Raw genomic sequence first — 25,978 nt, forward strand, 5'->3', positions numbered from 1 at the left:
ATACTTGCAGAAATGAAGCGCCTCTGTAGATTGTATTCAGAAAGCACACAGAGACCGGGTGACAGAAGCGGCGAGCTCGGTCGAGTCACTGTGGAAGGTCGCAAAATGGGCACGCAACAGGGGCAACCAAGTCCCAGGATATCAAACAGGGCGCTACAGGCAGCCGCAGGAATACTAGTACTGTACCTCACGACCATCATCAATCAAAGCCTAAAATTAGGATACTGCCCGGCCTACTTCCGCGAGTTGACCACAGTGGTACTACGAAAGCCTGGAAAGGACAACTATATAATTCCTAAAGCGTACCGCCCGATCGCGCTTCTGAATATGATCGGGAAGGTCATGGACACAGTCATCGCCCGGCGACTCAGCTTTCTGGTAGAGAAATATCAGGTGCTTCCCAGCCGACATGTCGGAGGCCGGAAGCTGCGGTCTACAGAACATGCGCTACACGCGCGGCACGATCGTCGTTAGATGCCGCGTCTTGGTTCGTTGTTCGCACGCCTCATCGAGAACCGCAACGATCCTTGCCTGTCGTCCACGCAATCGTCGTTTCGGCGGTCGAGGAAAATGGGCGATCAGCACACTGCATCCGTTCATTGTTGCGACGTTGCTGAAATTTGCCTTCCGCGCACAAGCTGGAGCTGCTGAGGGCGTGAAGCGTATACCACACATCCTCAATCCAGCGCCAAAGAATTTATTGGACAGACTAACGTTCGAAACACTTTCGTTCGAAACACTTTTGTTGTCAAATGCCTCCTCACGCTCTACCCTCTTTTCTTGTTTTGCCCAGTTCGTACTTGTACGCAACAGAGTTCCGCACGGCCAGCCTTTAAGAGAGGAAAACAAGAAAAGAAAAAGAAAAAGAAACAAAGAGGAAAGAAAGGAAGGAAGGAAGCAGTTAACGAATAAAACAAAAATATATAGTCTAGCAATTTTTTTTTTCTTCCCAATGGCGTCAGAGGGGCTACAGAGACGTTGATCGGAAAACAGCTTCTATAGTCTAGACCGCGAGAACCTTTGGCACGAGTTTCGGCGGCGTAACTGAGCCAAAGGCGAGGGATAAACACAATTGTACAGCGCGTGCACTAAACGCCGCTGCCTCGGCGCTCTTCAGGCTCGTTCACACAGGTCACGAGCCTCCGCTGGAGGCGCCAGCCATCATGGCGAACTGGACCGCCCGACGGCGGTCGATCTCCTTCTTGAGCATCATCAAGCAGCTGGCGACGATCACGTCCTCCCTCAGGCCGATGCCGTCGCAGTACTCGGAGTCGATCTTCAGCTCGCCTCCGTTCCCGGCCCGCGTCGAGCTTGAGCCCGGCGTTCGCGCCTCGTCGTTCCTCACCAGCTCGGCCACCCTCCTCCCGAACTCCTTGCCCGACTTCTCTTTTTTCTGCTGCTGCTGCTGCTTCCCTCCTCCCTCCTCCTCCTCTTTGTCCCCCGCCTTCCCCGCGCTCTCGTCGGAAACAGGCGGTGCCTCTCTCACCACCAGGATCAGGTGCGTGCGTTTCTTCTCCTTTCCCTTCACGGCCGAATCGTAGGCGTCGCGCTCCCGCTTGTACAGCCATGTGAACGTCAGCCCGTCGGGAAGCACAAACTCCTGCTGCCTGCTCGTCCACTTGCTCTTGGTCACGATCGTAGCCTGCTTGTCGGCCGGCCCGCCCAGAATGTGGATCTTCGGGTCCCGGCCGGGCCCAAACAGGTACTCGGACGCCAGCAGCTCCTGGTCGTTCGCGTCGTGCAGCACCGCGTTTCCGGAGCAGATCCTGGCTCGCCTTGACGTGTACACAAGTTGGCCGTCCGTGGTGGTGATGGGGATCTCCAGCTCTCGGGAGGGCAGCGGCAGACTTATCAACCGGATACCTCGTGCGTTGACCAGAAGTGTTTTGCTGGGCGTGAAGTGCGGAGTCGCAAGAGTTATGCAATCCGTTCCGGAGGAACTTGTCGACCTGACCTCTGCAAGAAGCTCTTTGCGATCGGTGACGCTGACGTTGTTGAGATCATAAGCTGGCGGCTCGTCGAAATAGGTTCCCTCCAGCTGCTCGTTCCGCTCAAGCACAGCCATCGTGTTGTTAACAGCCTGCGATGTCTTTCTTCTTGGGAAATTTCACGGATCGTCGATGTAAAAAGAGACTGTATACCTAGTGACTGGTGCTCCGTGCTGCCTTTTTTTTTTTTCCTCACTTTCTTAGTTATTTTTCCAGGTGAGATTCTTCCACTTGGTATTTATGCTCGCGTTGATGGCGCCTCGATTTGCGAGGCACAGCGACATATACGCGCTTGGCCATAACTGGGGACGTGCGAACGTCGTATACGTTTCAGGTAATTGTTCTGAATACGCCCTTCGCTGATTCGTCTGATGGTGCCATCAGCTGTTCAAGGCAGATTCCTACGCGGAGGCAGTGCAGCTCGTCAGATTGGCGGGGCTCCCTTCCCTCCCCCGTCTGTCGAGATTTGCCCTCAAGCATCGCGCCGGCGGGGCGTCAGATTGAAATTTGCCCCTCAAAACATATTAGCATATCGCGACGAGCCGCCATCATGGAATCTTATCAGTAGATGGACGCAGTAATGGAAGTGCTTCAATCAGCTGTGCTAGCCACGGGCGATATCTCATGGGGTTTCCCCCATGACACATGACCAGCACCATTCTGTCGCCTTGGCAGAACCAAGCCAACATCCGCCAAAATCCTCCGATACCACCCCCTCTTCTTTTGTTCGAGACTCAGCTTGATCCCACAAGTTCTGAAGTCGTACTGTCACTGCTTGTCGTACAACCAGATGATTGAGATTTTGCAAAGACTTTAGGCTTAGCCTTCAGATGCAGTCGAAAGTTTTGTAGTGACATGTGAATGATAAGTGCAACCATCAAATCTACAGTTGCGGATGATTCGACCATCCTTTTCACGAGGTTCTTCAGGCCTTTGGTTGTCGTACCAAGTCATCTATATCTCAAAGTTGAGCTAAACCAAGCTCAATTGAAAGTCTATCCATTTCTACGTTAAAAGGAAGCTATTACACGACACAAAGCAAGTGTATTTTTGATGAACATTTGATGTAAATGCAAATTTGTCCAACGCCGACCCAACTCCCAACGCGGTTCCAGCCTGTGCTAACCGTCACGTGATCTAAAATTCCTGCCGAAATTCAACAAATTTGACAGATCTAGACTCAAACCGTGCAGGACGTATCAAAGACGATCAACCTTGTATTTGTCGTGGATATAATCATGCTCCTTCAGAATGCACAAGACTTACAATACATCACTAAGATATTGATCTGACAGCTGCTCAAATACGCATTGAAAGTTTTGATAGCCAGCACGCTGTAGCCAGTAGGCTGCGTCACTTTGAAGTGTACAACTTGAATTTGAGTTCATTTCTTGCCTATTTAAAAGATAAAGCGCTATGTACCTCCTTTATGCCAGATCATCGGTAGAAAATCAGTCAGTATGCTCTGCAACTTTGAAGGATCATAAGCAACTCTCTGTCTGCTATGTCATGAGAAATTCCAGATGATAAGCTGTTGAGACATGGTCCTGTTTATTTTTGAAGTTATTCTCTTGGTTCCTGAAAGCTTAGGTAAAGAACATCTATGTCAAAAAAAAAATTCTTTCGCCCTGCATTCGCAGTTTTCAGCTTGGACGTTTCCAAGCCTTTTATGGTAGCTTTTCAACCACGAATGACCGGTCCGCAATTGATCCAGTACGTGAAAAGAAAAAAAAAAGTAAATAAAAAAGAAAGGGCCGAGGTCCTCCTGGGGCTCGAACCCAGAATCTCCTGATTCGTAGTCAGACGCCTTACCATTGGGCCAAAGGACCAAGTTGGACTTCTGAAATTTGATATGATTTCTTTTTCCGTTCACCTCACCCATCCGAGTTCGGAAACACAGACTACGCACGGGTCTCGATCTCACAACATTTTTCTTTCCTGGATTCTACTTCATAAAGCTATGTTGTTGTATCGGCTTCGTGGCCCCATTTCTTGCCTATTTCAAAAAATTGAGGTAACATATCTCTTTCGTGCCAGATCTCTGTTGGAAATATGGCCTGTTTGCTCTGCAAATTCGAGGATGCCAAGTTAACTCCCTGTCTGATATGTCATCAAATATCATCAGCTGTTAAGATGGGGCCCTATCCGTTTTCAAAGTCATTATCTTAGTATCTGAAGGCACCGACAGTCGAAGAATACATGTATGTCAAAGTTTCTTCCACCCTAAATCTCTACTTGGATATTCACAGGCCATTTAGGATAGCTTTCCAGCCGTGAACATTCTGTTTGCACTTTAGCCAGTAGATTTGCTTGGAGACGCAATTTCATATCATATAGCCTGCGAGCGTGTTTACCCGATAATGAGAGATCAAATTTGCGAACGTGGTTGCTCTCCACCGAATTTTCTCATTCTTCTTGCCAGTGTGCTTGGGTTAAACATTTGACTAACTTCTTTTGGGAAGAGAAAAAGTGAGGCGAGGTGATGTTGCAGTGGCCTATTCACAGTTTCCTGGGCTTCTTTACACTATTCGCGGCTCCATTTACTCGGATTTCCTCGCGGCCTGGAATCCAACCACGAGGATTTCGATTTCGCATCCCTTTGTGCTGCTTTCAGGTTCTATGCTAATCCTTTTGGTGATGGGTTGTGCCATTACGAACTTTAGGTTATCTATTGCTTATAGTGCCGCGTTATAGCCAATAATAATAGTGTTTTCAGCTGGCACTAATCACGCCGCTATCAGTCGCTTGATTGATTGAACTCTTGAACCAGGCTCTACCAGTTGATGGGCGGGTTAAATTCAACCATTTCCGAGCCGCCCAATTTGAAGGTCAAACCGGGCTGTAGCTTAATCATCCTGGACAGTATAAGTAATTAAGCATCGCGATAGCTCTAACTTAATGTAAATTGCAACACCATAACTGTTTTAATTGCCAAGTAAATTTCACATCCACAACTTACTTTGATGCCATCTATGCACTCTCTGTGGACTTGCATATATCTAGGTAACGAGGTTATAAGTTCGGCTAATAGGTCCTGCACGCCTTCTCTTCATCAGCTGATCTTGAGATTCTGCAGATTCAGCCTCATTCTCGAAGAGGTTATTATCAAATCCATATGAAAGAGACCTCGCAATAAGGCTGATAATATCGCCAGCGCAGCAATCGACTTTCACATGCGGAGAAGCCAAAGTGGTTTGCAATAGCCTTGATTGCAGTGTCGTCATTGCTGGTATTATCTAGTACGAACCATCCAAGAGCATGACCACCCTGATCACCTGACTTGCAATTGCGACACCATAATACGACTCAGATTGCTCTGCAGTAGCTAGCGATACTAACTGAGGTTCAAATGAAGCATCAAGGCAGTGTGCTGTTATGCTATTGATTGAGAGATGGTTATTTGAGGGTCATATGTCAAAAGTCATGTGGATCTTATTCACAGCTGTATGAGTAACTGCCACCTTGTGAGTGTAATATGCCTAGATTATCCGACTTTTCAATGACGAGCTATGAGGCACTGAAACTCGACTGCATAGATAATCGATAATTTCTTGGAATGTCTCACTATCAATCTGCCTGACTGTTAGGTTTTTAAGGACTATCCAGCTGACGGCTAGCTTCTGAGTTGTGATCTTTTTGAATGAGCTCGCAAGATAATTTAAAATAACTTACTGCTGCACCGAATCGAGATTGAGACCTGAAATAGGCATTGAACCTCATCTTTTGGCAGCAATCCAGGTATGTGAGTCCTTGTCGTATTTCTTCTTTAATGCTTCAATGCATGCCTTAAAACACTAACTGTACTATTGCTAACATTGAAGCAGTGTTTTACCTGTGCATCCGCCTTATGGCACTGAGAGCATAGCCAATACAGATCGCGAGTAATTAGATATTCGAGGATCACACCGCGTGTCTATATAGGCGAGTTCAACCTGCCGACTGGGTGAATCAGAAGAGATCAGAGGGACCAGATCTCAACGAGGGGAGATAAAGGTTATATTTGGCAACAGAACCCCGCAACAAGCGCCAAAGTTCTAAACTTGACATCTTAAATTAGAACCTTTCAAAATTAAAGCGGTAAAGGGACAAGTTAACTACGAACTTCAGCTACCTAAGGTAATGAGGATATACCCAGTCTTTCGCTTTTCACTGCAAAAAGGGGAACCCAGAGACGCCATTGGATAGAGACATTTGACTAAGAATGACATGGAACCGGAAATATGAAGCTGAACAAAATTCTGGGTTATAAAGTTAAATAATGTTGACACTTTTACCTCATCAAGTGGAAAGGATACTTATCAAAAGAAAACAGTTGGGAATCTTACAAGAACCCCATCCGGTTAAGCTACAGCACTTCAACAATCAGAACCTGACGCATTCGAAATCATCGAGTCTAGCTTTTCAGTAATCTCGCTGAAATCCACAATACTATCCGTTACCTTATAAAATTTCGTCGGTCGTCCCACCGTTGCTAGCTCTTCCTGCTTCTTCCTCCTCTTCCAGCTCTTCTAGAAGACAGATCGTATTCTCTTTTAATGTTATCTTTGCGAAACCCAATAGTTTGCGGTTATGGAAAAGACGGGCTTGAGTTCCAGCTAACTCAACGCTAACTCTCTCCGACTTTTTTTTAAATCATCATCGATTGCCACGCGGATTTGCTCACTGATCTTGTCGAGAAACTCCAATGCAATTTCCTGCGAGCGCAGTTCGCGCATTATACTCCTTTGAAGGAAGATATAAGGAAGCACTGCAAGTTATAGAGAAAGCAATAATGGCACAGATTGTCACTTATCTCTCCAAAGTCCTCAATATCGAGGACGGCAGGTTGCGACGAGGAGTTTGGGGAGAGGCCATTTTCGCTTGAATCATGAGACCACTAACCTTTTAAGTAACGTTACTATGCTTGGGACAAGCTAGGTAAGAAGGGGAATAATAAGTTATTACAACTGGAATGTTAATATAAGTAGTCAGGTGACCGCTCATGGCGCTCACTTGCAAGCAAGGTGAGCGGGTTACAGGACTAGGGACATCCAATTGGCTAATGATTTCTAGTACAAATCGGAAAAACAGAAGCGCTCATCGAGCTCACGGGTGTGAGGCGTGGGCGCCTAAGAACAAAAGTCTATAAAAGAATGATGGAGCTCACTCTTATAGCAGATTGTAGTTAAATTGTCTGGCTATCTAATTTGTTAATCGGAACACTTTACCCTTGTTTATGCCATAACAACCTAAGATCAAAACTTAACTCTTGCTGACTCTTGTCAATGTCTGTGCGGAAGATCACGGGAACGATGAATGGTGCATAAGTGAGATCGTAAACCTGCTTAGTTCATTGTATGCTGTCTTGACTGATGGATTGTATGGTTGTTCTCCTGTCCCCTACCCCTGGCTCTCCTCTCTTATCTAGCTAGCGTTTGCTTATGTCACGTGATACTTGGTATGTGCTCAGACTGACAACTCTCCCCTTCCTTAATAAGCTCTAAGTATACTTCTATGCTCTCGCTCCAGGAAGCCTATCCCTTCCGAAGTAGCCTTCTTAACTAAAGTTAATCGGTACGGGAAAGGTATTCCAAATAATTTTAGCCCAGAGCTGGGGAATAACAAGGAGATCGTATAAACGGGAACGGTGAATTAGGAGAAAGGAGGGTGCGCTCAAGAGAACACAGAAGAGATGCACTGCTTTGCTTTGCCTTGCTTTGCCTCGCTTTGCTTCGTCCTCAACTTAGTTGATATTATGATATCTTCTTATCTATTTTACCTATTTTTTATTTTTTTTCCTTATCTCTCAAGCTTTGAGCATCAAATTTCTCTGGCTCCCAACATACAGCGAGTCCTTTCCTGTCCTCTCGCCACAAGCCTGAGGAGGCTATCCTCCCTTTCCTACGTGGTTCCCGTGTTACTGATTGTAACACCAGTAACTAACTTAGCTAAGATTTTTATTAAGATAGGTGAAAGCGGGGATCCTGTTAGCAATCTTAGGAAGACTCGTAGGATCTTGCCTAAGCAATACTAATTTAATTGATGCTTTTCCATCAATCTCGCCTAAAACTATTTATCTCTTGTCATACCACTGCTGGTATTGCTATCTTGCATAGTATTTGGTTCATAGTCATTTCACCTCTTGACATCTTCCTTCTTCTCAGCTCTTTTGGGTCTCGGTGCAATAGAATCTTCAGGCTTCAAATGATGTTTCGAGCGCTATACATGATCATCTCAAGCTCCAAGGACTTGCCTCTGGACGGAGGTTGATTTCACATGCCTCAGAAATGGCCTTACTGTTTGCAAGCAGGGAATTGCCTGGCACGTTCCAGGTCGTGATTTGTGTTTTCAGAAAATCAAGCTGAATATTTTCATCATGAATTCTCTCCAAATGACGCCGCTTTGCAGGCGCTTTTTTAAATGCTCTACAACGCAGACACCGATTCTCGACGCATCTGAAGAGCGTTCGGAACAGCGCACATCACACAAAAGCTCGCAAGTATTCAACCAGGGCCATGATTGCCATCGCCTGACCATACGGCATGGCTGTCCTCTCAATGTCCAGATAGTGCTGCAGAGTCTCGCCCATGGCCGTTCCAAACGAGGTGTCGAGAAGCTCGCCGTCCGCACTAATCTTGCCCATCACAGCCCTGGCGGCTCTCCTTCCAACCTCCTCGTACTCGCGACCGACGTATCGCTTGCGGACCGCTTTCAAGATACCGTACGCGAAACCTGCCGTCGCGCTTGATTCCACGTACGATCCCTCGGCTTCGGACACGTCGAGCAGCGTTCGCCACAAGCCGCCCTCGTTCTGGAGCCGCCTCAGGGCTTTGCATTGGGCCTCCAGGACCGCGATCAGGTGCTGGCGCAAGAAGTCGTGCTCCGGAAGGTCTAGCAGCTCTATGAAGTCCGGGATCGCGATGGTCAGCCAGCTGTTGCCCCTGGCCCATCTCGCCCTTGCGAAGTTGTGCCCTTCGGCGCCAGATGCGCTCTCGTCGAACTTCCAGCCGTGGAAGAAGAGACCCGTCGTCGGGTCGAAAAGGTACGTGATGTGAAGCAGGAACTGCTTCTTCGCTTCTTCAATGTAGTGTGGCCGGTTCAGAAGCTTGCCGATCTTGGCCAGTGGCATCACCGTCATCATCAGCGTGTCGTCCCACAGCTCCTGCGTATTCGGCGTCAAGTACGTGACGTGCTGCATCCCGCCGTATCTCGTTCGTTCGAGGTCGTACATTGCCCATTCCGCCCATGAGTCGAGCCAGGGAAGGTAAGATTGCTTCCGTGTGCTCTCGTACAGGTATGCAAGGGTCAAGAACGGGGACATGGTGTTGATGTTCTTCGTCGTCCCGAGCCCCAGCTGCACGTCAAACCATTTTTTGATGTGACCCAACGCTGTCTCATCTCCCGTGCTCTCATGATATTGCCACAGTCCATACAGGCCGATACCGTGCGTCCACTCCCAGCCGGAAATCCATCCTTTCGTGTCAATCACCCTTCCATCATCGAGCTTCAGAAGAAAGTGACCCGTCTCGTCCTTTATGTGGACGAGGTTGTGTATGAGCAGCTCGATGCTAGACTTCACATCGGAGCGCTTCAAGCCGTCGACGATCAGTGCACTCTGCGCCATGACGAACAAGAAGCTATGGAGGAAGGAGTCGCAGAGATCCGTTGGCTTTATCTTCCAAGCACATTGCTAGTCGGCCGTGCTGTCAGAACATGTTGGTGCATCAATCTCACTCCCTCTTATTAAAACCACCAGAACCCACTTGGCGACTTGATGAAGCACGGAAAGATCCGACACGATGATGTGAGTGGAGTCACACCTCGGTGTTTAAAACTCCTGCAACTCTTGGCAGAGGCGCACCCCGCATAGTGTTACCCCGAGATCATCCACCAATGGTGGCAGTGAGTCGGGGCGCTGACTGGCTGATTCTCGACCTGAACTGATGGTTCATCTTTGTCCCGTTTGGGTCGCCTGAACTTGGGGAACGGCGGGGTCGTCTGGCGAGCGGATGCCAAGTCCGGGGTAAACGTGATGCGGAAGCGTCCCCGAGGCAAGGCGGGTCATTGAACAGCGAGCGAAGACTGCGGAGAAGCCATATCATATAGTGGAGACGATGCGCTTCCCAGTGGTTTCGAGTCGTCTCACAAATCCCCATTGTCATCAGTTGCGCCAGCCCCCTGTGGCAGACCGAACATGTCGAACATCGCCGCTGCGGCATCCGCTCCGGGTGCCAACCAGAACGATCCCATGGAGAAGCACGACATAACGAGCATCGAGAGAGTGATGTCGCCGGGTATGGAGAAGAATTTCATGGACTACGAGAAAGTCGACGCGGAAGTTGCCAAATGTGAGCACCCCAGGATCGCCCTTTGGGTTCGTTGGCACATGATAACATCAAGCTAGACGCGACGCAGACTGGTATTGAGGTTCCCGAAGCTGAAAGCAAGCGCCTGAAGCGCATGATCGACAAGCGCGTGCTCACCGTCATGGTCTTCACGTACTTTCTGCAGGCTCTGGACAAAGGCACCCTGTCGTTCGCCGTTATCATGGGCATCAAGGATGACCTTCACCTGCATGGACAGCAGTACCCGTGGCTCACGACGTGCATCTACATCGCAGTCCTGATTGTCGAGTATCCAACGAACTACCTGATCCAACGGCTACCGGTCGCAAAGTATCTCGGCGTCTGCATTATGCTCTGGGGCACCATCTTGGCATTGCATGCAACGCTCAAGAGCTTTGAGGGAGCCGTGGTCCTTCGAACGCTTCTGGGTATCTTCGAATCGGTTTGCCAACCGGCATTCTTGATCCTTTCCTCAATGTGGTATAAACGAGAAGAACAAGCTGCAGCTGTGACTTTCTGGTACGTCACATCATCCATGCATGCAGATTTTATCCCATGCAATCTTATGCCTTCCGAAGCCGACGATGTTTCTGTCCATACGTGGCTAATATACGTTACTCTAGGTACATGATGAACGGCGGCCAGCAAATCGTCGGAGGCCTGCTTGCCTATTGCTTCAGTCTGATCAAACACGGGCCGCTCAAGTCCTGGCAAGCGCTTTTCGTCACGTACGGCTGCTTCTCCGTCCTCTGGGGCGCATTTGTGCTTTACTGGTTACCAGACTCGCCGATGAAGGCCAAGTGCTTCTCGGAAGAAGACAAGAAGCTCATGGTCGAGCGGGTACGCGCCAACCAAACCGGCCTGCAGAACAGGAAATGGAAGAAATCTCAGTTTTTCGAGGCCTTCCGTGACCCGCAGATGTACTGCTACGGCATCATTCAGATCTGCACCACGCTTCCCACATCCGGCCTCGGTGCGTTCGCAAACATCATTATCACTGGGCTGGGCTTCACAGTTTTGCAAACGCAGCTCCTTGCCATGGTTTTGGGTGCCTTCATCATCATCATTCTCCTGTCTTCGACCTGGCTTGTCAAGAAGACGGGGCAGAATCTCCTGGTTATGGGAATCTATGTCATTCCGTCGTTCATTGGCACGATAATACTGATGACTGTGCAAAACACTTCGACGGCCACCGAAGCAGGCCTGCTCATATCTTATTACATCGCTCTGTCCTTCTGGGCTGCGCAAACCCTGGCAATGAGCATGATTACGCGTAATGTCGGAGGGCAAACGAAGAAATCCGTCGTGGTAGCGTTCAACTTCATTTGCTGGGCAGGAGGCAATGCTGCTGGGTAAGTTGATCATTCGGCTCAAACAGTGATCAGGGTTGACGCCAGTCACAGTCCTCAGGTTTTCCTATCTTGGGATGCCCCTCGCTACTTCATTGCGTTTGCAACACATCTTGGTTGCTACACCCTTCTTGTGCTCGATATCATATTCCTCCGCTTCTGGCTCAGATATCAGAACAAGAAGAAGGATGAGCTAGTTGGTGAAGTCTCCTTGAATGATGCAGACGGCGTGGTGCACGGATTTGAGGTACGCAAATCTTACACTGACTAATTGATGTTTTGAGACTAAAACAATATACAAACAGGACTTGACTGATCGTGAGAATCCTCGGTTCAGATATATATACTAGTAGTTTAAGCATGCATGAGCAATTTTTATACTAATCATCGTGTCCCGGCTGGTGAATCTTTCGGTATCGCAGTCGGCCCAACAACATCCTGCAGGTCATCGACCCGTCTGTCTTCAATCCATTTTATCGCCGCGTCTCTGTTTCTACACACATGTGGCTGTCCTCTTGCTGCTTCTGCAGGCGTCGACAACTCGCCTTCGAGCGTCATGTCAAGATTGCAGAGAATGCTCGTCCTCAGGTACTCAAAACAATGTGAGGCATGATGAGGGTTGTCTGCCTCGCTGGGCCCGTTGAGTAGAAGCTGGTGATAGGAATCCACTGCGTAGTAAAGACAGTGTATAGCGTGCGTCCAGCTGGCCTCAAACAACGGTCCTGATCGAAGTGGATCGTCTGTGATTGGATTTCCTAGTAGCGGGTATTTCTTGTATTCGGGGATGGCGACACTTCCGCTTCCCTTTGGCATGAGCATGTCCCAGTTTCGTCTGACTTCGTCTCGGTTGTCATTAGACGAGATGTTGGGAAAGTACTTTTCCGGTTCAAACTTGAGATACGTGTAATCGTGCAAAGCTATGAACCCACGTGCTCAGCGGCGTCAAGTCGATTCATTGCGACGAAAACTTACTGGTCGTGTACAGGCCGTTCACATCATCTCCTGTCTCGACAAATTTTCCCTTTAGCTCTGACACCGTCTCGTGGGAAATGCGAGGCTGGGGCTGCTTCCACAGCAATAATACGAGCATGATCAAGATGAATTGCAAAGTGACTACTACGAGCCATCGACCCCATGTTAGAACAGACTCAATTCTTCGATCGGAAGCTTTTCTGCTGAGTTTTTCGAACGTTTTCTCGTCAGCGAATGAGGAGACTCTGGTGCTTTCAGAGAAGTTGTCTTCCACGTCGACCTCGTCGTAACGTTCAGAAGGGCGCATCAGACTTTTGGATTCTTCCATGGCTTTCCTTGGCAGATTTGACGGATCCAGATCCTCCTCGTTAATTAAGAGAGATGAAAAAGAGAGCAAGGAGAAGAAGAAAGAACAAGATATTAGAGAATGACGGTACCAGACCTGCTCTGCGAAGATGGCAAAAACGACGAGGAAGGAGGACAAAGAAAATCGGATGGAGGCAAAGTCACGGGCATAGGCTCAAGGCTACGCACGACGCCAGCAAGACGTTCGCCCTCCATAGCTCCACTGCAGAGTGTACGGTGTGAGAGGCCCCTGTTTCAAGCAATGGGGGACACGTTTGAGCCTCTTTGACAGGTGAACGTCCGCTGGCGAGGCGACCTTGATCGACCCAGAACACGGGGACAGTCCAAGAATAGTATTGCCTCCTCTCTCTGCTTTCGGAAACATCAAAACCATCTGATAACTGCAATTTAGTCGTCAAGCGTGGTCCACAGGCGCCTGGATTGGGAGAAGATGTGCGTTTCACTGTTCGTTGTCTCAGAAAGTGTCGCGCCATGACCGCTCTGCACTGCCAAAAGCAGCACGCGCGAAACACCGCGCCAACCGACAGCGGCAGCGCTTGTCGTGATCGCAGAGCCCGCGAAGACGTAAACAGAACGTCTCGGTAATCACTTGCTTCTTTGACACCTGCTCGCCGCTGATGCCCCAACGGATGTTTCGCTCGCTTCGATCAAAGCACGTCGCTAAGCGGCTCGACGCCGTCGAAAGAAATACAACCTGGCAAAACGCGCGTGCCGAAGGCCGTGCCTGAACAGTATGCACTTTTCTCCACACAGCGTTACGGAATGTGTTTGCAATGCCCGCGTCATAGCAACAAACGGCAGGAATTTCTTTCTATTGTTTCAATTATCTATTCGTCGTTGACGACGCCTACCTCCATGTTGCCCACACTGTTCTCGAGCGCCCACTGTCTAATGCTGTCAAAGTCCCTACACACGTGGTTTGTGTTAAGCTCCGGCCAGGCTTGCGGGTCGCCGTCCACCATGTACAGCGAAAACAGGCCAATGTCTGCGTTGCACATGATGTGGTGTCTTAAGACCTCGATGCAATGGTCTCGTACGTGTCAGCGATTTGGTCCGCGATCCAAAGCTTCTGGGGACTTTTCATACCTGTGTGCGCGCGGAGGTGGTCCTCCCCAACTGCAAGCTCCCCGTTGAGCTCTTGATAATACTCCTTGTACGTCACTCGCCGAAGCAGATTGAGGCAGTGTAGGTGGTGGAAAACCTCCATCCCGACCCGATAGCCCCTCTCTCCTGTGCGTGGATGATCAACTTGTAGATGCCACTCGGGCATGCCAAGTCTCTTCATGTCTTGCTTTGAAATCCACTGATCCCCCATATCGTAAGAAATCTCTCTCCAGGCCTTGTCGACTGCCGGTCCTTTGCCGATAAATCGTGTCCCGTCGGTGCTGAAGTTGTACTGCACTCGCGAGTATTTCACAGACACATCGGCTGGCGACCATGCTGAAAATCTTCTCACGTGCTCCAAGGTTGATGTAAAGTCAACATGCGAGAGAACAAACATTGCGAACGAAATTGATAGTAATACTGCGTGTATCGTCCAAAGCCATCTTGAGTTTAATGTTTCCCGGGTCGTTCTATGATATGGAATCGCTTTCAGGTCGCTGCTGAGTTCGTCCCGGTCGTTTAGAGTGATAGATGAGTCTTCCGATTGCGATTTCTCATCTGATTCGCCGTCCAGCGGCACTGATTGATATTTGAATCCCATTTCTGAATTTGTGGTTCTTTCGTTTCGAGTCCAGTCAAAAGTCAAAGTTGCGAAAGGTTCAGAAGAGCTTTTGCCAACATCATCGACAAAGGCAAAAGATGTTCTCTTGACTGATGAATCAAGAATGCTGGCAAATTGTAGTCGGCAACACGGCACAAATATGTTTCTTTTCATCAGTCTCAAAACTTCTTGGTCAAGAGACTTGTGAGCGCCACAGCCGCCGTGCAAGCAACTTGAAACAGGTACCGATCCAGCATATGCCAAGGGTCAGCCCGTAAGTGCTTGTCTCCTTGTTGAAAGCAAAACAAACTCCACATTGCAAGCTCTATGGCAAAATTTGACTGATTGTGATCAAAACAAGGTGCATGTTGGCTCCTTAGCTTCGAACAAGACTTGCGGAGCCTGAATGTCAAACATGGCAGCCCTGCCTTGTCCTGCCTTGTCTCTTCGTCATATTGCCTGCAATTCGCCGGGCCCCTACTTCCTCTACAGCGTGCTATAAAATGATCTGTTCCACTGGCTCTACGCATTATTCCAATACATTCTTTCTCACACGCTCTCTTTTTTGCTCATTCCCTCTTCTCTTCGCCAAGCTGCTGTGCGGCCAATTCGATATTTTTCACCAGCCTTTCACATTCGATTCACTCCTTCATCATGATTGCTAAGGCATTCCTCCTTGGCCTTCTGGCCACCGTTCCCCTCGCTACTGCCCTGGAGGCACGTGAGGCTGGAGTGCAGGAGAGAGACTACACCGTAAGCCACGATTGCAGAGTAAAACAGCTGCATTGACTCATACGTACAGGGCTCGATCGCCGCCAGAGCAATTGCTGCTATTGCTGAGATCGAACGCCGTCATCACACTGAAGCTCAGATCGCGGCAAAGGAAGCAGCAGCCAAGAAGAAGGGCACCCAGAAGCGTCAGGCTCCTGATGAATTCGGTCCATGGGACTCTGAGGTGGATGAATTCGGTTCGTGGGTTGACAAGCGTGAGGCACACCACACCGAAGCTCAAATAGCCGCCAAGGAAGCAGCAGCCAAGAAGAAGGGTGGCCAGAAACGTCAGGCTCCTGATGAGTTTGGTCCATGGGACTCTGAGGAGGATGAGTTTGGCTCATGGGTTGACAAACGTGAGGCGCACCACACAGAAGCGCAAATCGCGGCCAAGCAAGCTGCTGCTGCAAAACAAAAGGGCAACCAAAAACGTGAGCCTGAGCCAGAAGCGCACCATACAGAGGTAAGATAATCGAGCTCCTTGAACGTCAACAGCTAACACATTTATAGGCTCAAATTGCCGCTAAGGAAGCTGCTGCTGCGAAGAAAAATGGCGCCCAGAAACGTGAGCCTGAACCACACCACACCGAGGTATTCCGCGCAATTCTTTCCAGAATTCACTGATTGACTCGATCTTCACAGGCTCAAATCGCGGCCAAGCAGGCTGCTGCGTCCAAAACAAACTGCAAGCGTGAGGCGAATCCTGAGGCACATCACACAGAGGTAACAGCTTTTCAACTACATCCTCGAAAGCTCCACTAATCAAGGGTTTAGGCCCAAATCGCTGCGAAACAAGCTGCGGCAGGCTCTGCCAGTGGATGCTAGATCCAACTTCGTCTGAATAACAGTGATATGGTGTATATTAGGCGTGCGTTGGAGTCGAGCTTGTGTTTCCAAACAGTAACTTAGGCGCTGAAACATTTGAATATCTGCTTTGGAACAACGACATGACTGATTGGCCCCGAGGATCTCCCTTTTCAGAACGAATCCAAAATGTTTCGTGTCTGAGCGTCAGAAACAAAATAGATAATCTGCCCGTGTTGAACAAGCTCGTCTCGAGACGCAAATAGCAGTGAAAGTTGCCTGGTTTTTGAAATTCTGCTGGACTGAAGTTGCATTAAACTATTTGTGTGACGTCAAGAGCTCTTCATCTTATCGCATCTGATGCGTACATTTGCCTTGCTATCCTACGTTTCATCTCGCCCTAAATGGATTCCACAATCAAAAGTTAAAAAAAAAAAAAAAAAGGTCAAGAATCCCATGCTAGCCGTCTTTAGTTAAGTCGCAGCAAAAGGTGTTCATGCTACAGACCTGCTTTGCAATACTTGGGCACTGGGCACAGGACCTGGTATTGGTGCGAAGCCATTCAAACAATGAAACGCCCAGGCACTGGTCCACAGGACACGCGTAAGAGAAGACGTGTCGAGCTCCCAGAGTATCATAAAGCTCCACAAGCGCTTGGCGCCGATGGAGCCGATGGAGAATCGGTTTGGCCTGCGCCGAACGACCGCATTTCTCTGGCACGCTCCTGCATTCTAGAGGCCGCGAAGTCGGGAGAGCGGGTGATGCTTGTTCCCGACAAGGACACAGATGGCCTGGCTGCTGGTGTAATATTACATCGCACGCTCGAGCTGCTCGGACTGCCTCCCAGCCATATCCATGTGCATCTGGTTGAAAAGGGCAATGCGATCTCTTCACCTGAAGAAAGAAGGCGAATAGCAGAGATAAAGCCAGACTTCATCTTTGTTCTCGACCAGGGATCTCGCGCGTGTCCGCCGTTGAGCACCAGCCAACACAAAGCAGTAATTATAGACCACCATTATGCACATGATGATGACCATCCTGAGGGAGCGCTACTGGTTACGGCTTGCAATTCTCCGCCAATAGCGACCAGCTCCCTTCTCACCTACACCATCTGCTCATCGCTGCACCCAGACGTGGAAGAAAAATGCAACTGGCTTTGTGTAATGGGCACACACGGCGATCTGGGAAATACGTTGAAATGGGAACCTCCGTTCCCGAACATGGACGAGGCGTTCCGGCGATACACAAAGAGAGCGTTGAATGACGCCGTGAGCCTCGTCAACGCGCCCAGAAGAACGGCCGCTTATGACGTTCGATCCGCTTGGAATGCGCTGGCGCGTGCGACGGGGCCTGCCGAGATACTACGAGACCGGAAGCTTCAAGAAGCGCGAGCGGAGATCGCTCGCGAGGTCGAGCGCGTCACCCACGCGGCGCCGACGTTCTCCCACGACGTAAGGGTCGCCGTGTTCCGCATCTCAAGCGCCGCACAGGTGCATCCGATCGTTGCCACGCGCTGGGCAGGGCATCTGCAGTCTCCTCGACTCGAGATTGTCCTCGTCGCCAACGACGGCTACGTGCCCGGTCAGGTCCATTTCTCGTGCCGAGTGCCGCGGTGCGCGAGGGCACGAGACACGCCTGTAAACATAATCGAGTCCTTGAAGGCGCTCGCGGCCAGCAGCCCCTCTGGGGATCTGCTGGAACGACTTGGAGAGTCATTTGCTCGAGGACATAAGGAGGCCAGCGGTGGCGTTGTCGGTATGGCAGAGTTTGAGGAACTGATGGCGCTTCTGCGTCTGGGAGAGAAGGCAGAGAAGACTAGTTCTAGCCGCCAAACTCCCAAAAAGACTGCGAGCCCACCAAAGCAGAAAAACAAGCTTACCAACTATTTTATCAATACAGGCTCAAAACGCTGATGGCGAGCGATTTGTTTAATCGTTGGAACGGCTTGTACTACTTGGGCGAGTGAATACAAGGCAACGATGTGTCGTCATATCTGCGCAAAGGAAGCACGACGGAATCGGAGCAAAAGCTGCGCTGCAAACAGGGCTCAAAGATGCTTGTCCATTTTCCTGTGAAGCGAAATTGTGCATTTCACCCAACGGATACCGCTATCTAACCAACCAAACAGTTTTCTGGGAGTAGCTTTTCCGATAGGAGTTTTGCCAAAGCGACTATCCTTTCGCAGCTTGGGCAGAATTGCCGGTGTAGAGTTCCAGTTTTCCCATATCGAGATCATGCGTGCAAGCCAGTTGTGTTCTTGACGTGATCACGATTGTCGAGCCTGCAAAGCGAGCGAATTTTCTCCACGAAACGACTCTCGAGAAGATGCATCGCTTTTTGAGACGTGCGCAACTTGCTTAGTTCAGATCTTTGCTCGCTAATTTTGATAGAAAACTGAAAACGTGAAAAGGGTGAGATTTTTGGCTACTTTGTGCGGAGGCTTCAAAGCCTGTGACGAACGATTTACGTTTCGGGCCATGCCATTTGCAGAGCTAATATTCAGACGAGTACACAAATAGCTTCTTGATAGTCATGTATACTCCCTGAAGAACGTGGCATCTTTGCCCGTGCTCTTTAACCCTTCTTCTTACCCTTCGTCTTGTCCAGGACATCGACCCAGGCTTTGTTTACTCCCCTTCTCTCCAACGCTTTTAAAACAGCGTCCTTCTGTGGGCCCTGAACCATGACTTCCATGATCGGGGCTTTGGGGCTGCTTCCTGCTAGTTTCTCCACACTCGTGCTTCCTGCACACGCCTTCCTTAGCTCGTCGGCCAGGGGCTGCGGTGCGATCGAATAAGCCTCTAGTCCAGAAACTTTGGTCACCATCTTGTTTCCGGAACGGGTTTCAAGTACAATTTGTATCTTCGGCGGCGCACCGGCCTTGGGCTTCAACGAGGTAGGTGATGCATCGTTGCGCGCGATCACGTGAAATGTTGCACAGGACGCAAGAACACGTTCAGTCAACATATCACGGGTCACGCTGCCATTCGCTAGGACTTCCTTGTCCAATGAGCCTTTAGAGCCGTCAAAAACACTGTTCGCGAGAAAAGGATTCAGCTTCACGAGGCGCTTGTTCGCCGGCGAGACAAGTTCCTGGCCCTCGATATAGGCTTCTACAGAGGACCTGATTTCAGACTTGGTGTAAAACGTCTTTGCGGTGTTAGAGGCGAAGAGTTCAGTAATTTTTTCCTTTGGCTTGTAGAACAAGCTCACAGTTAGGCGCTGTCCTATCGAGGTGTCTCCACCGGTATCTGGCTCGCGACCTGCTTGGCTCTGGCCGCCAACGCTCTCCTTCTTTGGCAGCCTGTAAGGTTTGAAGCTCAGAACTGCGTCATGCTCAAAGTCCACATCGAGGATCACAGCTTCGTTCCCTTGCTGATCCTTGCTCTTGACGATGTGCTGCTTGTCTAGGTGCTTGATAAATTTCTTAATCGTCTTCCAGGACGTCTTTTTGATTACAAGCTGCGAGGCCCGGTGTGGAGTAAAGGTGGGAAGAAATGGGTTGATCAAGCTGGAGAGAACGAAAGTTTGGGAAAGCGGGAATGGCAGGTTGAAATTCTTTGAGTTTGGGTTGGCCGACTTGAACGAGTTGATGCCGTAAAGAAAGGCGTTGAGGAAAGCAGCATCGATCTCTGCATAGTTTAAGAAGTCAGATAAAGCATTAGGGGGATTCCTTGAGGGCTTACTTGCCTGCCGTCGTCAAATCCCTTTCAGGTTCTTCTGCCTGCTCTTCGCTCTCATCCTCAACAGTTGCATCGTCTGGCACCGCTGCAGATGATGGCAGAGCCACTCCACCTCCATCCTCGTCATATTCGAGTTCCAAGTCCCGCGTTCTCTCCGTGACTTCGTCAATAGAGCCGTCGCCCTCGAACCATCCAGCAATCTGGTCCGGAGGCTCTACGCCTGGCTTTCCACTTGCACTCCAGGCCCATATCTCATCTCCCTGCCAGTGCATTGTCTCCACCGCAACTCCTTTTCTCGACTCCTTCAGCTCAGAGACATCCACGGCACACGTGCCGACAACCATCGGCACAGACGGCTTTGTATGACCTGCAATGGCAACAACGGCACCCTTCTTCGCTCTGGAAGGATAAGGCGGGCCGTTGATCAGACCTGGTATCATGAGGTCTGCGCCACCCTTCAAGCGCTCCTCCACGACATTACTGCCGCAATGCAAAAGTGGCACTATTCCCGGGTTTTTCCAAAGTGTGTACACGGTAGGATACAACACCCCCTCAATGCTCACCCATAGTACTCGCTGGTCGTCGCTATCCCCTCCATGAGAGCCGACATAGACCGTTCCAGAGACTTGCTTCAGATCCGGGCCATGCGTGGTGGTGAATCGTGCGGAGAGAGCGTTGTCTGGCAAGAGCGCGTTGCGGAGGTCAATACGGGCCTGCGCTGCCGCTGCCTTGTCCTCCGGCGAGGCGGCCGCATCCTCTGAGGGCAGCGGGAGGGCAAGGTCTTTTATGATCTGGTCTGCAGTGCGACGGCGGTCGCTCGAGCGCAGCGGCGCGAGAGGCTTAATCTATGGAGGGGCAGCATTGATTAGCTTGCGGGGTTGAACATCGGCAACACCTGGGACGAAGTTGGCGGTGGTAGCCTTACATTTGGTTTCTTTTTAAACATGCCGACTGACTTCGGGTTTTGAACTATGCAGATATATTTTGCGGTGACCAGGTGGCGTCCATGAAGACGGATTTCGACGCGAATGCACGCGTCTTTACCACCTCAGCTGCGACATGACGCATCAGTCAGCCCCTCCGCACTCGCAAAAATTGCTTGCTCTGGGCTGCGCAAGGGCAGCTCGTTGCTCACTCCACATGCCACACCTCAATCGACATGCTGACATACAAATTGCACTTCACGACAGGCTCTCATCTGCTCGAATCTCAACTGGGTTAGAGCTCCATCGGCCATTTCGTGCGCCCGGAATCTCGACATTCACTCGACACCGAGCAAAGCATCCTTAGCCACCCCGGAGAGATGGCGGCGCATCGAACCTAGGCATTTTTGCATGGCCGACCACTGATTACCCGGCGTTTTTACGGCAATCATCATGCGGAGACGCAAACCAGTGCGGGGACTCTGGTCTTTTTCGTCCGCGGCGCTTGTTGAATAATAGCCCTTGGTGAGCAGGAAATTCGTTCACATCAGCTTGTCTTGTTCGTTGTACAGTAGTCGCTATAGCGGCCGGTCGATTTTCTCAATATCACCAAAGTCGTTGCAACTTTTCAGCGTAGTGTTTCCCTCTTCTTTTCCCGCTTTTCCCACTCTTGTTTGTTTGAATTGAGTTGTGAGACAAAATGGCTAGCGAGAAGAGCACAGCGGCGTCGCGTCTCACTCAGATCACCGATTTTTTGACAGGGAACAAGACGGCGACAACGATCCCATGGGATCCAAATTGTACAAAGTTTCCTACGCGAAAGGAGCTGCCTCGCATTCCTGGCGCTCCTGAGTATGCCGCTTGGGTATGGGGCAAGGACGACTACATCGGTCGTCTGAACCTTCTTACTCCCACGCGTGTTGCCGCTGCAGCAAAGGAAATCAGAACCGGAGAGATTGTACCGGTAGAGTACGTCTTGCCATCCCATCTCTACCCTCGTGCGCAATTTGACGACAAGCACGCAAGCGACTAAGCCACAGATTCTAGTCTTCCCATGACAGTTCCCGCTCAACCAGCTTTTGGCCGCGAAGTATTCAAACATGAGATCAAGACACTAGCGGAGAACTACGCCTACGACGACATCTATCACTTGAACACGCAGTCCGGCACCCAGTGGGACGGCTTCCGGCACTTCGCTCATATGCCCACGGCCACCTTTTATAACGGCACCAAGGGTTCCGACATCACAGGCCCTAATGCCAACTTGAAGTGCAGCATGCACTACTGGGCTGAGCATGGCATCGCAGGACGAGGCGTTCTCCTCGATTACTGGTCCTACGCTCAGAGCAAAGGGCTCGTGTACGACCCTAATGACTACCACACCATTTCATACGACGAGCTTGCTGCGTGCGGCAAGGCGCAAGGCATAGACATCAGGCCTGCATCTCAGGGTGGCGACATCAAGATCGGTGATATACTTTTCATTAGGTCCGGATGGCGGCAGGCATACGATACGAACTCGCCGGAAAAGAGAAAGGAGATTGCGCTGAGAGGCCACGATGGACGGCACGGCACGCAGAGTTATGCCGGTGTGGGCCAAGAGGAAAAGACGCTTGACTGGCTGCATGATTGTTACTTTGCTTGTGTTGGGGGGGACGCGCCGGCCTTTGAAGCGTGGCCCACAAGGGCAGGTGAGTTCCTTTTACATCTCGTCACGTTTTCTTATTTGTTGCGGTACTGAAAAAACTATGTAGGGTATCACCTGCACGAGTATATTCTCGCTCTTTGGGGGATGCCACTCGGCGAGATGCTCGATCTTGAGAGGTTGGCGAAGAGATGCAGAGAGCTTGGCAAGTGGACTTTTTTCTTCACCAGTGCGCCAGCAAACGTACCGGGCGGTGTGAGTTCGCATGTGAACGGACAAGCAATCCTGTAAGATTATGCCCTGAAGTCAAAGAAATATGGTGCCACACGGTAAAAGTATTTACCATTTAGTAAGGTATGGTATGGCTGAATGATGTAGCAAATACATATTCCTACAGCAGATACTACATCAATGAATACAATCGATGCCTTATCATTGTAGGCAGTCTCTAGTAACTGAACCCCAGCACTCTAGCCCATACGCTATCTACCACCTAGATGGGAAGAAAAAGCAGGAACTGGGTGAGATTACTAGAGATGAATGACTTGTAAAGCCGTTGTCCAAATGCTTTGCGATCATGGGCTTGTAGAAGTCGAAACGCCATCACCTGAGCTAGTTGAGTCAAGAGGGTACAGCGTGCATGGATGCATGCACTCATGGACGATTCACTTTTCAAATCATGAATGGGATGGTGGACTGCCGGGACGAGCTTTGAAGTTTGTGGTATCGCATATCCCGAATACGATAAAGAAAGGTGGCCGGTAGTTCTAACACCAAGAAGGCTACTCCAGCATGCAAGCAGATTTTCGAGTATGATGAATAAGAAAGAATTGAGCTAACTTACAGTAATTGACATATCTTTGAATGTGCGATGCACGTGCTGGGATATCCCTACGCGGCTCAGGGCAAGCTGAAGGAGGCTGAGAAAATGTGTGAGCAAACATCAACGCTACACACGGTCGGAAGCCCTTATACTTAGGACAGCTAATGGCAATATACACACCATTCAACCGGAACAACACGCACGCTACCTGGGCGTGCATATCAGCTCTAAAATGACTTACAATCTCCACCTACAGCACCTAGAGAAGGCGCGTCGAAGCAACTGCAGGCACTAGCGCAACTGGGAAGATCTAACTGGGGGTCACGTCCGCCCAACAGAGGAAGGTTAAAAAAGCCATAATACTTCTAAAGTTCCTTCGCGGCATCGTGCTGGTATTTCCCGAAGGAGGGAGAGGCTTCAACGCCCAGAGAAACTAAATCGAAAAATCTCTAGCCAGCATATAGAAGCGGGTGTTATGCTACGTCAGCATGGCATTCAGAACAACGGCACTGGCCGCCCTTGAAGCTGAACTCTACATACTACTAATCAAAATAGCACTCCGCAGAGCCTGCGAGGCAGGCCTGAACAGTATCCAAGCATTACCACACTACAAGTATATCAAGGAAATATGACAGAGAATGTACCCGGGAGCGAAAGTATCAGCGCAATACCAATTGCTCAGCCCCCTAGAGAAGGTCAAGGTAGCCCAAACGAAGGAAGACCCGAGTTTGATGCAGAGAGAAGTGATCCAACCCAGGCTGTTCGCACCCTTGGAGAGGAAGCTCGAGATAGTAATAGGGGAAAAGGAAGAAGCGGCGGAGGCTGCACATAACACGGAAGCACAGGACGTGAAGGAAGACCCGAGCCACTGATGTTTTTATACTGATAGGAGTAAGATTAAGGAAAGAGTAGGAGCAGCAGAATATAACAGCAAGTTAAAGAACACGAAATGCGATACCTAGGCATGAATAGGGAGAGCAATATTCACGCAGCTGAACTATCAGCCCTTATACTCGCCCTCAAAATGGCAATCCAAGCTAAACGGGACCCGAACATAAAACATCCACCAATGAAAATCACGATCTTCGCGGACAGCCAGGCAGCGCTCCGGGCGATCAACAACCCAGGTAACAGCTTAGGTCAATCACTGGTGCACAGGGTCAGAATACACGAACAAGCGGCGCTCCAACTAGGGATCAGGACAAGATTCCAATGGGTCCCGGCACATATCGGGATCACCAGAAATGAGATAGCTGACGAGCTGGCCAAGAGAGCCACAGGGTGGCGAAAGGACAGGCTCCCTAAATCACCAGCAAAGACGATGGAAGGGGCAGTCCGACTGAGGTCAGCAGCAGAAAGGTGGAAGAAGGCGAAGAAAGAATGGGTGAGCAGCTGGGCTACAGCAAAGACAGGAGGCATGCTACAGCGGATCCTACCTAACGTATCCCCCTCCACGCTCAAACATTAGAGACCTGCCGAAGACAGCTACATCAATCCTGATACAGGCTAGAACCGGCATTATCGGCCTCAGAGCCTACCTACACGGAATCAATCAGGCTGAGGATAATAAATACCTATGCAGTCAAGTCCAGACAGTCCAGCATGTCCTCCAAGAGTGCCCCAACTTCAATAACCTGCGCAAGCAGGTATGGCGCAGGGTGCAGCCTGCCGACATGAAAGACCTGCTCGACAAAGACGCGAAACTCACCACCCGATTCCTACAACAAACCGGCCTCCTTGGGCAATTTACAGGAGCCATTATACAACAGGGGTGGTAGACTGCCCTTACGGGGGTAGGATACCACAGATACAGACAGGGGAAGACGGTTAATACTAAGAAATGAACCAGCCACAGAGGGCCCTAGAGATAGGGAATCCGCCCACAGGGCCCGAGGCTAAAGTCGTAAATAGAAGGCAAATAATTAGAGGGTAGCCACCCTCCAAAATGGGCCATACCCAGGGGGACTCTGAACCAGGCAGTTTAACGTCATGCCGGACGGCCGACTAGGCGGTTTGTTCTGAGGGGTAGGCAAAAGTGGTAACACCCAAGGGCTGCGGAGCGGCGGAGGATTAATGCTTGCAGTCCTGATCTGTAGGATCAACCTACCTAGATCGGCGGGGTGGATAGTGGCTATGCTTTATAGAACACGCCGGCATGGCGGCCGTAGACCAGCCGAAACGGCTTAGAACTAATCAGAATTCCAAAAAAAAAAAAAAAAAAAAAAAATCACGTTCCGCTCTAAGAAATCCCTGCTTTTAAGCATCAGAAAACGGGGCAAATAAAAAAAGCGACGCTGCCCAGCGCCTGCTTGTCCCGCACACCTATGCGGAACAAACAGAAGCCGGACAACGCCGCTTTCTCCAGTACCTACACACATAAGTATCGGATCCGAGACACAAACATCTCCCAGCCTGGGATCACAAACAAGGCAGGAAGACAAACAGAGGCCTCGCCGGATTACGATCAGTGGCTCGTAGCAACAAAGGCTACTCGTCCACGCACACGACCGGGAGACGCGACTAAGTCGTCTGCAAAGTGTTTATCCCCACGCGCAACCAGCTTGCAATACGCCGGCTAGGCCGCCCCTCTTCCCGGAGCGACCCGTCGCCGACCTGCTGAGGTCC

General features: G+C 50.1%; 10 protein-coding genes and 1 non-coding gene across 12 annotated transcripts; 4 read left to right on the forward strand and 7 right to left on the reverse strand.

Moving 5' to 3' along the window:
• Positions 1 to 901: 901 nt before the first annotated feature.
• On the reverse strand, positions 902 to 2,587 carry PV09_09509 (uncharacterized protein). Its single transcript, XM_016363581.1, has one exon. The coding sequence runs from the start codon at positions 2,063 to 2,065 to the stop codon at positions 1,133 to 1,135; it is 933 nt and encodes a 310-aa protein (XP_016208597.1). The 5' UTR covers positions 2,066 to 2,587; the 3' UTR covers positions 902 to 1,132.
• A 1,158-nt stretch (positions 2,588 to 3,745) lies between these two features.
• PV09_09510 lies at positions 3,746 to 3,817 on the reverse strand. Its single transcript has one exon. It is a non-coding gene; the product is annotated as a tRNA-Arg (tRNA).
• Positions 3,818 to 8,236: 4,419 nt separating this feature from the next.
• On the reverse strand, positions 8,237 to 9,900 carry PV09_09511 (uncharacterized protein). Its single transcript, XM_016363582.1, has one exon. It carries the CDS (start codon positions 9,589 to 9,591, stop codon positions 8,449 to 8,451), a length of 1,143 nt encoding a protein of 380 aa, XP_016208598.1. The 5' UTR covers positions 9,592 to 9,900; the 3' UTR covers positions 8,237 to 8,448.
• Positions 9,901 to 10,043: 143 nt separating this feature from the next.
• On the forward strand, positions 10,044 to 12,045 carry PV09_09512 (uncharacterized protein). The gene is made up of 5 exons (XM_016363583.1): positions 10,044 to 10,315; positions 10,372 to 10,831; positions 10,936 to 11,664; positions 11,716 to 11,908; positions 11,967 to 12,045. Exons 1-5 carry the CDS (start codon positions 10,162 to 10,164, stop codon positions 12,009 to 12,011), a joined length of 1,581 nt encoding a protein of 526 aa, XP_016208599.1. The 5' UTR covers positions 10,044 to 10,161; the 3' UTR covers positions 12,012 to 12,045.
• Positions 11,971 to 13,114, reverse strand: PV09_09513 (uncharacterized protein). Its single transcript, XM_016363584.1, has 2 exons — positions 12,634 to 13,114; positions 11,971 to 12,578 (listed from the first exon to the last, which is right to left on the reverse strand). Exons 1-2 carry the CDS (start codon positions 12,959 to 12,961, stop codon positions 12,046 to 12,048), a joined length of 861 nt encoding a protein of 286 aa, XP_016208600.1. The 5' UTR covers positions 12,962 to 13,114; the 3' UTR covers positions 11,971 to 12,045.
• A 666-nt stretch (positions 13,115 to 13,780) lies between these two features.
• PV09_09514 (uncharacterized protein) lies at positions 13,781 to 14,704 on the reverse strand (the record flags this gene model as incomplete). The annotated part of the gene is made up of 2 exons (XM_016363585.1): positions 13,781 to 14,029; positions 14,086 to 14,704. The coding sequence occupies 2 exons, from the start codon at positions 14,702 to 14,704 to the stop codon at positions 13,827 to 13,829; spliced, it is 822 nt and encodes a 273-aa protein (XP_016208601.1). The 3' UTR covers positions 13,781 to 13,826.
• A 179-nt stretch (positions 14,705 to 14,883) lies between these two features.
• Positions 14,884 to 15,234, reverse strand: PV09_09515 (uncharacterized protein; the record flags this gene model as incomplete). The annotated part of the gene is made up of 1 exon (XM_016363586.1): positions 14,884 to 15,234. The coding sequence occupies one exon, from the start codon at positions 15,232 to 15,234 to the stop codon at positions 14,884 to 14,886; it is 351 nt and encodes a 116-aa protein (XP_016208602.1).
• On the forward strand, positions 15,181 to 16,582 carry PV09_09516 (uncharacterized protein). The gene is made up of 5 exons (XM_016363587.1): positions 15,181 to 15,457; positions 15,507 to 15,938; positions 15,986 to 16,066; positions 16,118 to 16,198; positions 16,250 to 16,582. The coding sequence occupies exons 1-5, from the start codon at positions 15,359 to 15,361 to the stop codon at positions 16,298 to 16,300; spliced, it is 744 nt and encodes a 247-aa protein (XP_016208603.1). The 5' UTR covers positions 15,181 to 15,358; the 3' UTR covers positions 16,301 to 16,582.
• Positions 16,583 to 16,848: 266 nt separating this feature from the next.
• PV09_09517 (uncharacterized protein) lies at positions 16,849 to 18,192 on the forward strand (the record flags this gene model as incomplete). The annotated part of the gene is made up of 1 exon (XM_016363588.1): positions 16,849 to 18,192. The coding sequence occupies one exon, from the start codon at positions 16,849 to 16,851 to the stop codon at positions 18,190 to 18,192; it is 1,344 nt and encodes a 447-aa protein (XP_016208604.1).
• Positions 18,193 to 18,620: 428 nt separating this feature from the next.
• PV09_09518 (uncharacterized protein) lies at positions 18,621 to 21,007 on the reverse strand. Its single transcript, XM_016363589.1, has 3 exons — positions 20,888 to 21,007; positions 19,970 to 20,807; positions 18,621 to 19,911 (listed from the first exon to the last, which is right to left on the reverse strand). The coding sequence occupies exons 1-3, from the start codon at positions 20,906 to 20,908 to the stop codon at positions 18,854 to 18,856; spliced, it is 1,917 nt and encodes a 638-aa protein (XP_016208605.1). The 5' UTR covers positions 20,909 to 21,007; the 3' UTR covers positions 18,621 to 18,853.
• Positions 20,921 to 23,311, forward strand: PV09_09519. 2 transcript variants are annotated; one of them, XM_016363590.1, is made up of 3 exons: positions 20,921 to 21,854; positions 21,933 to 22,576; positions 22,640 to 23,311. In XM_016363590.1, exons 1-3 carry the CDS (start codon positions 21,586 to 21,588, stop codon positions 22,819 to 22,821), a joined length of 1,095 nt encoding a protein of 364 aa, XP_016208606.1. In that variant the 5' UTR covers positions 20,921 to 21,585; the 3' UTR covers positions 22,822 to 23,311. The 2 variants fall into 2 exon arrangements, with proteins under 2 accessions (XP_016208606.1, XP_016208607.1); XM_016363591.1 differs by having other exon boundaries at positions 20,921 to 22,576.
• The last annotated feature ends 2,667 nt before the right edge of the window (positions 23,312 to 25,978 follow it).

The sequence above is a fragment of the Verruconis gallopava genome (assembly GCF_000836295.1).
Source record: "Verruconis gallopava strain CBS 43764 unplaced genomic scaffold supercont1.74, whole genome shotgun sequence".
NCBI lineage: Eukaryota > Fungi > Ascomycota > Dothideomycetes > Venturiales > Sympoventuriaceae > Verruconis > Verruconis gallopava.

Coding starts and splice junctions, on each gene's coding strand:
- PV09_09516 (XM_016363587.1), top strand. CDS start 15,359: ATGATTGCTAAGGCATTCCTCCTTGGCCTTCTGGCCACCGTTCCCCTC. Junction 15,458..15,506: donor TGCAGGAGAGAGACTACACC/GTAAGCCACGAT, acceptor TCATACGTACAG/GGCTCGATCGCCGCCAGAGC. Junction 16,067..16,117: donor CTGAACCACACCACACCGAG/GTATTCCGCGCA, acceptor CGATCTTCACAG/GCTCAAATCGCGGCCAAGCA.
- PV09_09509 (XM_016363581.1), bottom strand. CDS start 2,065: ATGGCTGTGCTTGAGCGGAACGAGCAGCTGGAGGGAACCTATTTCGAC.
- PV09_09518 (XM_016363589.1), bottom strand. CDS start 20,908: ATGTTTAAAAAGAAACCAAAT. Junction 20,808..20,887: donor TGTTTAAAAAGAAACCAAAT/GTAAGGCTACCA, acceptor GCCCCTCCATAG/ATTAAGCCTCTCGCGCCGCT. Junction 19,912..19,969: donor AAGGGATTTGACGACGGCAG/GCAAGTAAGCCC, acceptor TAAACTATGCAG/AGATCGATGCTGCTTTCCTC.
- PV09_09519 (XM_016363590.1), top strand. CDS start 21,586: ATGGCTAGCGAGAAGAGCACAGCGGCGTCGCGTCTCACTCAGATCACC. Junction 21,855..21,932: donor GGAGAGATTGTACCGGTAGA/GTACGTCTTGCC, acceptor CACAGATTCTAG/TCTTCCCATGACAGTTCCCG. Junction 22,577..22,639: donor AGCGTGGCCCACAAGGGCAG/GTGAGTTCCTTT, acceptor AAAACTATGTAG/GGTATCACCTGCACGAGTAT.
- PV09_09512 (XM_016363583.1), top strand. CDS start 10,162: ATGTCGAACATCGCCGCTGCGGCATCCGCTCCGGGTGCCAACCAGAAC. Junction 10,316..10,371: donor CGACGCGGAAGTTGCCAAAT/GTGAGCACCCCA, acceptor ACATCAAGCTAG/ACGCGACGCAGACTGGTATT. Junction 11,909..11,966: donor GCGTGGTGCACGGATTTGAG/GTACGCAAATCT, acceptor ATATACAAACAG/GACTTGACTGATCGTGAGAA.
- PV09_09513 (XM_016363584.1), bottom strand. CDS start 12,961: ATGGAAGAATCCAAAAGTCTGATGCGCCCTTCTGAACGTTACGACGAG. Junction 12,579..12,633: donor GAACGGCCTGTACACGACCA/GTAAGTTTTCGT, acceptor GTGGGTTCATAG/CTTTGCACGATTACACGTAT.
- PV09_09511 (XM_016363582.1), bottom strand. CDS start 9,591: ATGGCGCAGAGTGCACTGATCGTCGACGGCTTGAAGCGCTCCGATGTG.